At 44.2% G+C, this 16,114-nt stretch overlaps 1 protein-coding gene across 5 annotated transcripts in view; it reads left to right on the top strand.

The window, feature by feature from the left end:
* The first annotated feature begins 7 nt into the window (after positions 1-7).
* Positions 8-16,114, top strand: part of Maf (MAF bZIP transcription factor) — a 353,118-nt gene continuing 337,011 nt past the window's right edge. For 2 of the 5 annotated variants that reach the window (XM_076572184.1, XM_076572183.1), the window contains exons 1-2: positions 9-1,298; positions 13,713-13,773. In XM_076572184.1, coding sequence (XP_076428299.1) covers positions 193-1,298; positions 13,713-13,746 — 1,140 coding nt within the window. In that variant the 5' untranslated portion in view covers positions 9-192 and the 3' untranslated portion in view covers positions 13,747-13,773. Of the gene's footprint in view, positions 1,299-1,749; positions 3,663-5,630; positions 6,041-13,712; positions 13,774-14,040; positions 14,486-16,114 lie in introns of those variants that run through there. The other 3 variants (XM_076572185.1, XM_076572187.1, XM_076572186.1) reach the window with 3 other exon arrangements.

The raw sequence follows: 16,114 nt of genomic DNA, 5'->3' as shown, positions 1-16,114 counted from the left end.
GGCGCGGGGGGCTGCGGGCAGGGCGGGGGGTGTGTGCACGCTCGAGCTTTCGGGCCACAGCCACCGCCGCGCGAGCTAGAAGCGCCCTAGCCCGGCAAGCTGGCTCACCCGCTGGCCACCCAGCACAGCCCGCTGGCCCCTCTCCTGCAGCCCATCTGGCGGAGCGGCGGCGGCGGCGGCGGAGGCAGGAGGATGGCTTCAGAACTGGCAATGAACAATTCCGACCTGCCCACCAGTCCCCTGGCCATGGAATATGTTAATGACTTCGATCTGATGAAGTTTGAAGTGAAAAAGGAACCGGTGGAGACCGACCGCATCATCAGCCAGTGCGGCCGTCTCATCGCCGGGGGCTCGCTGTCCTCCACCCCCATGAGCACGCCCTGCAGCTCGGTGCCCCCGTCCCCCAGCTTCTCGGCGCCCAGCCCGGGCTCGGGCAGCGAACAGAAGGCGCACCTGGAAGACTACTACTGGATGACCGGCTACCCGCAGCAGCTCAACCCCGAGGCGCTGGGCTTCAGCCCGGAGGACGCGGTCGAGGCGCTCATCAGCAACAGCCACCAGCTCCAGGGTGGCTTCGATGGCTACGCGCGGGGAGCACAGCAGCTGGCCGCAGCGGCGGGGGCCGGCGCCGGCGCCTCCCTGGGCGGCAGCGGCGAGGAGATGGGCCCCGCCGCCGCCGTGGTGTCCGCCGTGATCGCCGCAGCCGCCGCTCAGAGCGGCGCGGCACCACACTACCATCACCACCACCACCACACCACGGGGCACCACCACCACCCGACGGCCGGCGCCCCGGGAGCCGCGGGCGGCGCGTCCGCCTCTGCGGGCGGCGCGGGTGGCGCGGGCGGCGGTGGCCCGGCCAGTGCCGGGGGCGGCGGCGGCGGCGGCGGCGGGGGCGCGGCGGGGGCGGGGGGCGCCCTGCACCCGCACCATGCCGCGGGAGGCCTGCACTTCGACGACCGCTTCTCGGACGAGCAGTTGGTGACCATGTCGGTGCGCGAGCTGAACCGGCAGCTGCGCGGGGTCAGCAAGGAGGAGGTGATCCGACTGAAGCAGAAGAGGCGGACCCTGAAAAACCGCGGCTATGCCCAGTCCTGCCGCTTCAAGAGGGTGCAGCAGAGACACGTCCTGGAGTCGGAGAAGAACCAGCTGCTGCAGCAGGTCGACCACCTCAAGCAGGAGATCTCCAGGCTGGTGCGCGAAAGGGACGCCTACAAGGAGAAATACGAGAAGTTGGTGAGCAGCGGGTTCCGAGAAAACGGCTCCAGCAGCGACAACCCGTCCTCTCCCGAATTTTTCATGTGAGTGTGACACGCGATCCCAGCTAGCCACCTTGTTAAATGCTCCATGGGGGTCCGGCTCCTGAGTGGGCTTCCTAGTTGCAGGGCCATGCTCGCCACCACCTCTCCCCCTCCCCTGGCGAGTTTGCTCTCCTTGGCCTTGCACACACACACACACACACACACACACACACACACACACACACACACACCAAACTTGTGGTGGTGGTGACTGTTTTGAATTGGGGAGGGAAGGGGTGTCTGGCTCACGGATTGCCAACCTGAAATTCCCCATAACTTGATAGCTTAGTTGTTTTGTTTTGTTTTTTTTTTAACACCGCCCCCCCCCCACACACACACCCCGGACTTGCACAAGGGTCAAAGATCTGAGCAGAGTACTTCATGTAGGACATAGCTCACCTTTGAATCCAGCCATCATCGCCTGTATTTTTTTTTCTTTCTTCTTTTTCAGTTCATGAGCTGGTGGTGTTCATTCTCTCTGTGTGTGTGTTTATTTTGTTTGGATTTTCTTTTGTTTTTTTCTTTGTTTTTGTTTATATTTTGGAGCTTGCGGTGTTGCCCAACCTCCGCCCTCATCCCCCTGCACCATGTTCTTGAGATAAAAGAAAAAACAGCAGGTTTTTTTTTTCTCCTCCTGAGTTCTGTGAGATTGAGCTTGCAAAGGAAAAAAAAAAAAAAATGTGAAATGCTATAGACCTTGCAGCGTGCTGAGTTCCACCGGGTTTTTAGCATTGTTATGCTAAAACAGAAAGAACTAAAGCCCCTCCTGAACCTGCCACAATCAAGCCTGCATCAAGCTTCTGGGTGTGACTCCTGAGTTTTGGCCTTATGATGCCAAATCTGGAAGTTTAGTCAGCCATTAAAAAACAAACAAACAAAAACACAAAAACAAATTTACTCTCATCTCATGCATTATGATGCTTGCTACTTTGTCTTAGCAACAATGAACTATAACAGTTTCAAAGACATTATGGAAAAGAGACATTATATTAATAAAAAAAGCCTGCATGCTGGACATGTATGGTATAATTATTTTTTTTCCTTTTTTTTTTCCCTTTTGGCTTGGAAATGGACTTTTGAAGACTTAGCGCATGGCATCCATACTTTTGTTTTACAGCCTCATGACTTTTTTGAGTTCAGAACAACAGCAGAAAAAGTAGAACCCCAGAGGCTTCTTCCCTTGAAAGTTTGCTTCTACTCCCGGCTGCTTTGAGTTACTATGGACTTCAGCCTCCCGTTGTAAATGCACTGAAGGCATTCCTTGTCAAAGACACCAGAATGGGCTACAAATTTACATGGCAAATATGACAGAACAGAAATTAAATATTTTCTTTTTAGAAACGATGACGGACGCCTGCTTTGGGGCACTTTAAATTGTGCTCTTGCCAAAAGCAGTCTAAATTTTCTTTGAAAAGAAAGAAAGAAAAAGAAATCTGCCCCAATTATTTTTGGTTTGTTTTATTTTATTATTATTATTATTATTCTCTTTTTTTTTGGCTTTTGGTCATTGTCAAATGTGGAATGCTATGGGTTTCTAGTATATAATTTAATTATAGTTTTTATAATCTGTTAGCCCAGTTAAAATGTATGCTACAGATAAAGGAATGTTCTAGATAAATTTGAAAGAGTTAGGTCTGTGTAGCTGTAGCTTTTTTTAAAGACCGATGCACTAAATTGTTTACTGTTGTGATGTTAAGGGGGGTAGAGTTTGCAAGGGGACTGTTTAAAAAGTAGCTTCTGAAGCATGTGCTTGCAACTTAAATATAAGTTGGGTATGTGTAGTTCTTGCTATACCATGGACTGTATTGAAAACCAAAGTATTAAAGGGGAAATGCCCCTGTTTATATCTGTAGGGGTATTTTACATTCAAAAATGTATGTTTTTTTTCCAAAATTAAAGTATTTGGGACTGAATTGCACTAAGATATAACCTGCAAGCATATAATACAAAAAAAATCGCAAAACTGTTTAGAACGCTAATGAAATTTATGCAGTTATAAAAATGGCATTACTGCACAGTTTTAAAGCAATGCAGATTTTTTACAGTTGTGTTGTGGTGCAGAACTGGATTTTCTGTAACTTAAAAAAAAATCCACAGTTTTAAAGGCAATAACCAGTAAATGTTATTTTCAGGGACTGACATCCTGTCTTTTAAAAAAAAAAGAAAAGTAAATCTTACCACAATAAATCTACAAAAATCTTTTGTCAGTCACTTTTCTTTTACATATTTTGCTGTGCAAAATTGTTTTATAACTTGAGTTACTAACTAACCACGCGTGATGTTCTACATGCTTCTCTTTCATTTTCAATTCTGGTTATATCGAGAGAAAGAATAATCTACAATAATAAACTGCATTTTTTTTGATTCTGTTCCGTTTCTTAGTGTACAGATTAACTGGGCCCCAAGTCTTGGATGTATTGGAGCTTGGATGTGAAATACAAAATGCATCCTCTTTGATTTCTGAACAAGGGAGTTGGAGGCAGTAATTCCAGGTGAAATTATAGGCTATTCTGAGAGTTGAGGAGTTTGGCACCATATAGGCACTAATAATATTTAATATAGATATGAATTATGACATCTCAATTTTTTTACTCCCCAAAGTTTTTAGTTCCCCAATGAACTGAGCCATTAAAAAAGAGAGAAAGAGGGACAGAGACAGAAAGAGAAAAGAGAGACAGACAGACAGACAGACATACACACACACATACACATACACACACAGACTCTCGGCTTCTGACCCAGGAGCAAATCCATCTAAAGAGATAGGACCAGAAAGTCAGACTGACCAGAGGCACATTAGAACATATGCATTTAATGGCAAAGATAAACAATTCTTGTCATTTGGCCAAAACTGATTATTTTTTCTTCTTCCTTTACATGTCCTGATTTTCTTGTTGGCACGGCCTTGACAAGACTAAATATAAACACTTTGTACGAAACAAAGTTGTTTGATTTCACTTTATTTTTTTTTTAATTTTAAAAGAAATTTTAATTATTTAAACTGCAAGTCATTTGTCTTAAGTGAGGGGGAAAAAGTCCACCCTTTTCCCACAGAATTTCTAGTTCATGCCAGGTTTAGCTTTGTTATCTAACTACATTTCACAGGGAATATTCGAAGAGTTGTCTCCACACAGACAAACTAGAGATTACATGAGTTCCCAAAATATAAATATAAGACGAAAATAATGCTTTCATGGGGTGAAAGTTATGCTATGATGTATTGCTGTTTTTCCCCAAAACAGGTTATGAATGGGGTCTAATTGAAAGATCGCTTGAAAAAAATCTGTTACCTTCATTTGAATTCCTAAACCCTGACCCATTTAAACTGACACAAATTCCTGCAACCATGTTACAAATACAAGCCATGTTCTCTTTTGGTATGCCTCCCTGGAAGTTAATGGAACAGCAGACAAAGCCAACACTGTTTTGAAAATATAGCTAAACACAATGACCTTTGTCTTGTTTTGTTTTCAATTCTTTTTCTTTTTTAAAAAACAAGATAATATTGCAACCCATAGTAAAGGCCAGATTTGTAAGGAAACAGGTAGTTCTTCAGGCTGGTGAATTCTGGCCAGTTTCTCAGAGGCCCTCCTGGCTCTTCTGCACAGAACACAAGACACTGTTTATGCTTCCTATGTTGACCTCTCTTGATGAACTTGAATGCAAGTCCCCCAAACACTTAGTTTTGCTTGACAGAAGTCTTAATTGCAAAACTTCTCCAATATGCTATAAATTAGCCGTCCTTGGCTTCAGAGGTTTTAATTTCTCTGATTACAGCCAGAAAATATACACATATCACCCCTCTGGAGAGGAGGAAATGGACACGTCACTTGAACCAAACGCTCAGCAGCAGAAGGAAGATTTTAGGCAAATATATTCTTAGAATAAGAGTGACATCCGTAACACAGTGGTTACAATTACTTATGAAAAAAGTGAGACCTGAGTTGGAGGAAACACAATTGCATAATAATGAGGCATCCTGATAGAATTCTATATGGCATATGAGAAGCCAGTTTGGGCCCCAGACATTAGAAAATAAAGCAGCAACAGCAGCAGCAGTAGAATGAGGGACTAGCTTGAAGAAACAGTTAACCTCCACTGAAAAGCACTTTCAGACATGGTGAAACTTTGGAAGATAACAGTAAACATAACTAAACACAAAGAAGCATACCCTGTCCAAATGTGCATTATTACAAATAGATTCCTAAGTTTAAAAACAAAAAAGAAGGAAAGAAAGAGGAAGAAATCAAATAAGAAAGTCTAGCTTTCCCTTTTACACTGCATTTGGGACTTTGTCTAAATAGTGTTAAAATTCCTTTCATTCCAATAATGAAACGGCCCCACTGGCAAGTTAGAGTCATCAGTAGGCTCTGCCACATTTGGGAAGCCCAGCGGCATGTGCCCAATGTGTTCATGAGATATGAGTTGCACATAAGATGTATGCAAGCCGTACATTAAAAAATTATTTGTGGTTTTGGAGAATGATTTCCATTCCATTTCTTTAGTAAGTCTAAAGAAAAATGACTGTGTTAGAGAAGAAGGCTAATGAATGTGTAACCACCATACTAAACAATTAACTACACCTCTTGTCCGAAGGACTCAGATCCACAGAAAAGGGTCCCTGCGCTTATCCATGTACCAGGCATCCAACCAAACCGGGGTAATAGCTTTCAACCTACAATAATAGTTTTTAAAAAATATACTGGAATTAGAACCTCTGGAACCTGTGTGTGTGTGTGTGTGTGTGTGTTACAAATATATCTATAAAGAAAGCTTCCCCACAGCAAACAGCTGGCATTTTAAAAGCATATTTAGGCATGCACATTCTTAGCAGTATATCTTCATTTTTCATTGTTTTCCTGGCAGAGAATTGTACTAAGGGAGGAAAAAAAAAAGGCAAGAATTTGACTTCTCCCCCCCAAACCCTTGCTGGGACAGCAGCTTGATGTGACTGAGCACCTTGGTTTTTCAAAGACCGTGATGATACTAGTATTGACTAGTTTCTATGATGTCAAACGTGCCATTTGTCAGACATAGCTGTAAATGAAACCAATGGGTGACAAAATACAGTTAGTTAAACACACACCCTCTGTGTGCTTTTCTCCTACCTACTATTATATTCTCTGAGACACTCAACAAAAATCACTTCCTTTTAATTTCCTGGCTTGTGTATGTTTCTCCTTTTCAAGGAACAAGTTATAACCATTTTTCACAACATATCCGATATCTGAATATATTGACATCAAATAGGCCCAACCTCGACCCAACTAATAAATCTACCATCTAGACATTTACAGCTTGGTACTGTGGCCCCAGAGCCCCTTCTCCCACAGACACTCCAAGGGGAGATGCTCTCTATTGCTGGATGTGTCTGCTGCTAGCTAGCATCCTGTTCTCTCCTCCCCCTTTACCTCTTACCCTAGTCCTTTTCATGTGGTTAACATCAATTCGAGATTTTTAGGCTTTCAAATAGAACTTCTCTGGCCAAGCCGCCAATTTTACTGTTAAAAGCATGAGGAGAGAAAAAAAAAAAATGGTGTTCGCTTTCAGGGGCATGGCATACAGCTTGACTCTCTAGCCAGGCTCTGGGCATTTCCTGGGCCAAGTCACAGAAGTTGCTTAGGACACATCCCAAAGCTCCAGAGCACAGACAGTTTCCAAGGCCTTTGTTGTCTTGCTCTGTTCTGACCAAGGAAAACTTACCTCCATCGTCACACATTCTCAGCTTGATAAAAATAGCCCTGCTGTATATTGGACCAATCAATATTTTAAAATCTGATTGTCATTCTGGAATCTTTGCCGTTTTTTTTTTTTTTCTTCCTCCTTCTTCCCCTTGGAGTGAAAGAGAAAGGAAGACGAAACTCATGAGTGACAGCCTTCAGACATCTGATCACTGTGTCCAAAAAACTCACACTGCCGCTCTGAGGCCTTCGCGCTTACACAGGCTGTCAGTGAGAGCGGTAGGAAGTGCCTCGCAGCACACTTTGCAAGGCTGATTTGCAATGTTTTCCACTGTGATTGACTTATAGTTGATCAGAAAAAAATAATAATTTCGCTTCTTTCCTGGAAGAAGCACCGGTATTTAGGTTTGCTGTTTGGGGGATTTAGGGAAGTTTTCTCTGCAGTCAGAGGCTGTGTGGTTCCTGCCACTAGGTTTACTCCTCAAGATACTGAACTCATAAGACGGACTCTAGGCTTTCCTTCCAAACCCTGAAGTTTATTTTTGCTCTTAGCTGATCCTCAGCCTCAAAGATGTCCCAAGTCCAGGGTAGAGCGGTAACCATAGTGGACGGGGACAGAGTCCAGGGTCCTTTTATCGAAAGCAGGATTTGTTTTTGCATTTGTCTAGAACAGGAAGAGCCTCAATTCACGTTCTCAAGAGATAGCTTTTTATCACTTGGAATACAAATCTTTAAAATGCTGACATTAAAAGCCCCAGAAAAAGGGGAATCTCTCCAGCCTTTGCTCCGTCCAGGCTCCTGAACAACCCAGGCTCTCGCTGGCATTTTTACTCCAGCTGGAAGTTGGAGACAGGGTGAGGGAATCTTAGTGTGTAGGGCTGGCTCGTGGTTGTTGGGGACACAAAGCAACACAGTCTTGAGACAGACTGGGGGCCTTGTTACCCTCTAGAGAGGAATGAGCAGAAAGAACAAAACGAAATCAAATGGCAAAGTCCGGGTCCCTGCCCAGGTCCCTGCTGTGACTATAGGAGGCGAGAAGGGAGGGAGACTGAAGGCAGGATTCCCCGGAATAAATAATTCCGCAGGCTCTCACCTGCTCAGTGGTCAAAATCAGTTCCTGTGTGCACATCAAGCAGGACTCGTGCATGGTACTCCTGATCTCTAAAAGTGTGTACACACAGGCTTGCTTATTTTTTTTTTTCCTTTTTTAAGTAGAGATCCGAGGGGAAAGGAAGCTTTGAGGAAACACTAGTGTCTTAATTGGAGGGAACATTTATGAATATTTTAGTTGCTTGTTTGAAAGTGGTAACAACATTTTGGACCACTCAGACGCTATATCCCGATATTTGTATATACACTGCACTAGGTTTTATGACATCGTAGCAGCTTTTGATCAGTTGAATTTGAAAGCCGTGTGTGTGTGTGTGTGTGTGTGTGTGTGTGTGTGTGTGTGTGTGTGTGTGTGTGTAGGGGGGTGTCTGCACAACAGACAAGGTCGAGATAGAAAGCACACATCAACAGCACACAGAAATCAGATGTTTATATGAATGTGTATGAGTTGGACGGGCTTAAGAAACTCCCCAAACACATTTTCCAGAGGGAGGCCGTGAGAGGAATGTGGAGTTCCTCCCTGAAATCAGAGGGGGCATCTGCTGAATACCTCCTCCTGCACGACTCAGCGTTCTGTTTTTTCTTCCTTTTTGTTAAAACGCAAATGCCCCCCTAGTAGACTTTAGATTACAACATCGCATTCCTTTCCTCTGCAAAAAAATCCATCTTGAGTTTTTAGCTCCCTTTTAGAAAGGGGCATTCATTCAGGAAGGGGGACTCAGAGGTGCATCCCTGCTTTGGGACAAAAAGCAGAGGGTGGAAGGAAACAGTTCTCCTCGGGCGGCGTTCAGTCCCCACCCACCCACACTCCAAGCCTGGCTTGGCTGATTCTGTTCCTAGATCTCTCGGTTGGAATCTGCTCTGATTCCCAATCTTGCCTGCTTCCAAACTGAGCTCTCAGAAGAAGGTATTTCCTCGTGGTTGGTTTAGAGAAGCTACCACCCCTCGCAGAACTAGGCAGGAAGGAGGAAAAATGTCATGTCGAGAACGGTTGTGACCTGCAAATCCAGACAAAGCTAAACATGCCCTTTTTGCAACCAATATTTTCCCAGCTTCTACGTGACAGCATCTGCTTCTGAAAGCCTCTAGAAGTGGGCTTTGGATGTCCTGTGGGAACTTTAGCAGAAGAAACATGAACCTGATGTCCATAAGACAATAGGCTGCTTTAGTCAAGGCTTAAAATCCAGAGGGAAGGAAGAGGCTGCAATTGCTAGGGAAGGAATTACTGACAAAGGCCAACCTTGACCTATGACCTCCAATTGCTTAGGGTCATCTCAGGTCATGCTTAGGGACTCTCCCAAGAATTATCTGTTTACAGGGAGCACTGATAAGAGGCTGGCAGACCTCCAGGTCCCCAACATATTGCTGAAAAGAGTGAGGCCCTTAACACCAACATTTCAGCCCCTTACCACCTGACCCCTGTCCTATCCAGGGTCCACCTCTTAATTGTCAGCACCCTGGCCTGTTATGTCAGTCACACAGGGCCATGAGAGAGCCCCCTGGAGTGGTATGGTCTTCCAGCCCAGGAAGCAGATAATGCTACCACAAGTCACCCGGGATGCAGTGTTATGTGCAGACAAAGGTAGAGAGGGAAGAAGTCCGGTTAGCATAGGGTGCATGGTTGCTCACTGTAAAAAGCTTTCCATAGCTTGGAGTGAAGAGAAGGGCAGGCAGGAAAAGGCTGAGAGCGGCCCCTTTCCCACCATCTACACACTCCTCATCACACCATATATCTGCCTCTGCCCATTGACATATACACTTGGCTTGTGGGGACCAGTCATATAGCTGGTCCCCATTCCTAGCCAGAGCTGAGGGGTCAGAGTGCTGGACACCTTTGGAGACTCCCCTGACTGGTGAACAGCAGATGGGAACCAGGCTGAACTAAGAAAGAGGCTGTCGGGGAAGCCAGGATGGCTGTCTGTGGCCAGTGACTTCCTTAGGCCACCAGACAGTCCCTCAGTGCCCTGCCTGCAGCCACAGGCCTACTCGAAGCTGGTGCATGTTTGGGGACCAGGCACCAGTTTCACCTCTGAGATGCCCAAACAGCAGCCTGATGCTAGGGGCTACAGTGGCAGCCACAACCAGCTTGTCCCTGAGTCCTGTACTAGGCCCAGAGACAGCACCCCTGCAGGGAACCCCCATGTGCCTCGGTATCTGGCTGAAGTTATCCTAGAGGATGACTCTGGGTGGAGCAGACCTTCTGGGCTGTCAGAACCACCAGAGGAACTGTGCTGCTGGACCTGGGTGGGACAAAGTGTGCTGCCAGAACCTCTGCCTTGTCCCCCTGGGACGCTGCTCTACCTCCCAGCGCCCTGGAACTTTCTGTAAACAAGATGAGCATCTCCTGAGCTCCAGAGCATCTGTGTGTTTTACTCTATTAACTTTCCAGATTTTTTTTTCCCTTTCCCCGCTTTGATTAGACAGAAGACGAAGAAAAGCGGGGACAGAGGATTACAGGTAGCCTGTTTTAAAATCTTTAAAGTCTCTCTTCATGCTTTGGACTTTCCGTGGTCTGTAGCTGAGTGCCCCCTCACAGAACAAAGCCAGATGAACAAGTTTTCAGAGGGCTTCTCTGACAGTTGTTTTGCTTTTCTGGATTTAACACAATTCCAAACTGCCAGCACCTCGGAATTGTCTTCATAAGGCGGACTTTAAAAGGAAACACGTTGGAATGGCCTCAACCCAGGTAGCCTCTTTCTCATAGGCACTGTCCTTTGGGAGGGGTGAAGCTAGGCAGCCCCTTGTATCTTAATAAACAAATATTCTACATTTTAACTCTCTGTCTCTCAGCGCAGGACTTAGCTATGCAGGTGAATATTTTGAAACCAAAACAATGATTATGCATCACTGGCACTTTTAATACTGTTGGATTATTATTATTATTATTTTAATCCTTTTTGACAGGAAGGAAAAAGAAAAAAATGTCCAGTGGTAACTACACCATATCAAATCTGTTTTTAAAACCCATATTTGTGTCATTCTGCTTTTAGACAACAAATTCAAAATATCCGGGCCTCTGCCATTGATTTATATATTTGGCTCTTTTGATGTAACACAGTGAAGTACAGAGGCCGTTTAAAGATAAATCTGCAGTTTCTACTTTATGAAATTAAAATGGTCACAGGGTAAATTTCTTCTGTCCATTTGGCCCTGCATGAGCAGAAGAACTAGGCTCGCTTTGGCTTGTCTTGGAAAAATCCTCACCTATGAAAGACAAGTGACACTCCACCCCACCCCACTCCCACCCCTGTCTGTCTAGGGCCATTGTGAGACATGGCAGATGACCTGTGGCATATTTTCAGACCATACTTTCCACTTTCTGGTGCACTCACTGTGGTGTGAAGGGATCGAGCCCTTTTGAAATATTAACTTGAATATTGGTGTTCACTCTCATGCTATTAAAACAGCGACAACCTCCTCGGTGGTTAGGGTAAGAGGCTCTGTGCTGTCAGCGATCCGGCCTTGATTACGTGGTCATGGTTCAGCTCAAAACTCTCCTATCTCACTGTTATCATAGATCCCCTGACCCTCACCCCTCCCCAGTGATTAGTCTAGGCAAAAGTAGCAGAACAACAGCAGTAACAAAACAACAAGGATGCACTGGCTTTTGGACTCCGTTCAGGTGTGCAAACACCAGGGCCCTCCTCCCACAGGCTTTGGAAAGTAAGTGCCTAGATAATCGGATAGGTTCCCCAGGTAGCCAGAGCATAGAGGTCATCTTGGGGAAAATGACACCAATGATCTAAAAAGGACAGCTACTTTATGAGATTTCAGGCAAGATGCCAAATATTGCATTTAATGAAGCTGATTCTTTTCCTCCCAAAATAACAGATACTATCAATGACAGGGCCGGGAAGGACAGGGTGAGGGGGGCATTTTTACAAAGCCCACATCCAATTATTGCTTTGTAATATTTTTCTAAAATTGTAAAATGCCCTGCTGGTATCTGAGCTCATGTAAATCCTCCTTGTCAAATCTTAACATGTTTGCTGTATCCCCCGCAAAGGGTTCATACCGATATCCCTCCCACCGCTTCCTAGGCTTCCATACCCTTCCATTCACTTGCATTTCTATGAGAATCTATTATTCACAAAGATTTTTTTAAAAAAAGAAGAAGAAGAGAAGGTTATTCTAAATGGTAAATTTAAAATTTGTATTGTTTTGTTTTGTTTTGAGATTAACTATCTAAATTTTCAGTAAGGAACAGTTTATCTTAAATGGCACACTTCCAGATTTTGAAACAATTTCAGTGTATTTCTCGTTTCTTTTCTACTCCCTCCTTCTTGTAAAAATATATGTTTAGGAGGAGACAAGTATGTGAAGACTAGACAAGTGGATCTCATGGTTTTTAAAGCATTTCAATGGGAAACACAAATGAAAACACGTGATTAATTTCTGGTGGTCTCGGCAGGTACAAGGGCGAGGGTTTGTTTATCCGAGCAGTGTTACACTTTACATAGAAAGCATTCAAAAGAATAAGAGTTACAAAGCTGAGTGACAATTTAAGTGAAGATTACGCGTTCAGCCACACAGCCTCTGGGATCCAGCACGTGAATGAGCATTTTGTCTATTTGTTCCCACCAATTGGAAAACCGTCCAAATAGAAGTGTGGCAGATGAGAGGAAAATAATGAAATGCCCTTGTTGGGGGGCGGGGGAGAGAGAATGACTTACTGCTCTATTGCAGTTACCGTACACAGATTTCCCCAAACCATGTTGAATCCTTTAAATTAGATTTTAAATATATTTTGACAGCCTGGACTGGTACAGTGTGACTATCCGTGGGAGGAAATGACAAGTCTGTTTTGTTATTAAGCTGCTGTCTAGAAAATATTAGGTTCTGTACAGCAAATGAACACTATTTTGCCACCCACATTAGTATAGCTAATAGAAATAAGCTGAGCTTTTTTGTTTTTTGTTTTTTGGGTTTTTTTTTTTTTTTTTTTTTTTTGGAAAGGTAAGCATTTTGAATTATTGTGCTTTGTTATTCATTCTATAACAATAAGTCTTTTTTTTTAAGTAACCTCATTTTCAATCCTTCATTCTGAGTATTCCTGGCTACCAATTTAAACAGAAAAAAAAATAAACAAAGGGATGACATCTAAATGCTACTATTGGTTAAGAAAACACTTGTAGTGATTGTCCGGAGTGGCTAGTAAAATAGACCACAGAGATGGAAGAGAGGGCAGAGTCTGGATGAGCAGGCACCCAGGAAGTGCCCAAAGAACTGGGCCTGTGGTTCCTCTGAGGAGCTGGCAATGGGAGAGACAGAGAAGCTTACCAGAAATTGTATAGATCCCCCTTCTATGAACCCAGGATGGCTTGGTTCTCTGTGAATTGAGAACAGTTTTAAAGCTGATGCTAGGCCAGTGGCATCCCACTTTTGGGGCCTATAACCAAGAGGAGGCTTCCTTCGCTGTGGACTGCTTCCTTCCATTCAGACCCAATTTCTGGCTTGGTAGGGCTGAGACCACCGTGCAAGATCACCTAGACCAGATTGTTCTTCTTTTAACCATCTCTGCCTTGTCATAGGTAGCTAAGCGACCTTGCACATACTGTCTTTCAAAGGCTCTTCCCCGGATATTAATCACCCTTTGTTTATTTTAATATATTTACTGAATCAGGTACCCAAGGGACTCTTCTACATCTGTGATGTGAGCAGAGCAGTTGGCCGGAATCAAACAGGTACGCATGGATCTTCGATGTGCATGTGCTTGTTTGGATGGATTTGCCGTGCGAGGGAGGGAGCGTAAGCCAGCAGCCCTGCAGCTGGCAATGCTGTGCTCCTCAGACACAAGGAGGAGTTCCTGGGCTCGGTCCTTTTAGTAGTAGTGTCCCACATGCAACATAAACTGTGACACTTGGTACTGTGAGAATGGCACAAGCTGTCTGGGTGAGAACCAGCATGCTGTTCGGTATTGATTTCTTTACATTAGTATCTGTCTCCTACAGATTAATCCAATCTGAACAGATCTCAAACCCTTCATTCTCGTACCACAAACCTTTGCCCACACTGGAGAAGGCAGCCCTTCTCCTTGAATACCAGATCATTGGATGAATTTGAGCAAAACTGACACCCACTCTCTTGATCAGTTCTACCTGGATTTGTGAACATTCCAAATTTACAACGGCTTACAACATCTGCACTCACATTTGGAGATGTTAGCAGAGTTGCCACGCAGAGTGCTGTCCTTCTGAATCCATATGTGACTGTGGAGCCGCCTTCCACAGCAATCGGAGGCAGAAGGGGAAGGAAGAAGGCACGTGGAAGGCCACAATCTGATTTTCATCTACCAGGGAAAATAAAATGGAGCTGTTTAAATGTGTTTTCAAGTCCAAGTATCCCAGCATGAATTTAATTATGAGCCCTCTCCATTTGGAGAGCCAGAGCCACACTCTCACCCTAGTCACTGCATAGTGTCATGGTTTTGTGTGTTCTTTTTACCTCTCATTAGCTAGTGAAACAAAGTATAATTTTTTTTTTGTTATTACAAAGTTTGCTTGCTGAGAAATTTGCATGAAATACTTGTTGTTTTTTTTCCCTTCCTGTATCTAGCAAAACTGAAGCGGAGGGTGGGGGGTAAAGGTCACACTGTCAAATTGTAGTTCTTCGAAAAGGAAGCTCTCGGGGGATCCGGTAAATGAGAGTATTGGGGGAAAAAAAAGAGCTCACTTTCCCTCCTCTATTCAAAAGTAGTGTCTGATTATTTACATACATTTGCTGTGGTGAGGAAAGTCTCATTTTTAATAATTGCAATGTGAATACACAATATGGTTTCTCTGCTAACCTTTTAAAAATTAACAGTTTTTTAAAGGAATTTATGTATCTAAATTTGAACTTGGTGTATTCCTTCAGTGTGGCTCGTATGTCCGTATGTGCATGCAGTTGCAGAACTTATTCCTTTCTTGTGCAGATCTTTATAATTCTAATTTGAAAGTCACCTGTTAAATACAATGATCTAGGCCTGCTGGCAGGTTTTGTGACATTGAAACCATCCATTTTGAGCAAAAAGTTAGTGAACATTAAAAGCAAGTTTCACACTGGTCCTAACCACACTGGTAATATTTCATATAAGGTTACCGGTGGGAGAGAAATCAAATTTCAGCTGTGAACATGATTGACAGGCAAGAGCAAGGGAGAGAAAGACATTTGGTCAGGAGGGGAGTTTGGGGAGGAGGACAGTGCCTCCAAGTTCCTTTATGGCATTAGGTATTACAAGCCAATGTATAGAAAGCTCAGTGCCTGGTGCTTTGGGGAGAGTTGCTTAGCTTATTTTTGGAAATCGCTTTGGCTAAGGGATTTCACTCAGGGAAGTGTGAATATGGTGAATCAATAGGCTTTCTGCCTCTTGCTAATTTCAGCCAGGCACAGCTTAGTAGCTCATGTCTGGCACTTGAACGTTAAGGTAGGTTTTGAAAATGGAACCACAAATTTGGAGGGTGCTATCTAGTTGCTTTTTATTTATTGTCAGAAATACAGTCTAGATTATGTGATGGTCCATGATCATATTACAAAATATTCATCCAATGACTAGAGATACAGCTCAATTCTTAAGAGCTTACACTGCTCTCACAGAGGCCCCTGTTCAGATCCCAGCACCCATATTAGGAGCTTCCCAAACACCCGTAACTTCAGCTCCAAGATATCTGACACTTCCTCTGGCCTCTGGGGCACCTAACAGATGCAGACGGACAGACAGACAGACTTACTGACACACACACAATTTAAAATATTCACCTAGTTGATACAAGAAGATTAAATTCTCTGATGCAATAGAATCCTTTGACCTTGACTAACATTTTCTATTCTATGTCACAGACCCAGATCTACTAATAGTCCAAATGCATATAGACCTTCTTTCTCAAGGAAGTTCTCCTAACACGCAAGCCTGAACACCTAAGCATGGCTTGTCTTCCCTCTATCCAGTCAACTTACTTCTTGACTGACTTGTCCCACAGCCTCACTGGCTAAGGTGTGACTGTTGCCATGGAAACAAGTGATGCTATTGCCTGACCCTACGGCCCA

Source organism: Peromyscus maniculatus, chromosome 5, assembly GCF_049852395.1.
Source record: "Peromyscus maniculatus bairdii isolate BWxNUB_F1_BW_parent chromosome 5, HU_Pman_BW_mat_3.1, whole genome shotgun sequence".
NCBI classification, from domain to species: Eukaryota; Metazoa; Chordata; class Mammalia; order Rodentia; family Cricetidae; genus Peromyscus; species Peromyscus maniculatus.
Note: the sequence above shows the minus strand (reverse complement) of the source record. Positions and strands in the feature narration are given on the sequence as shown.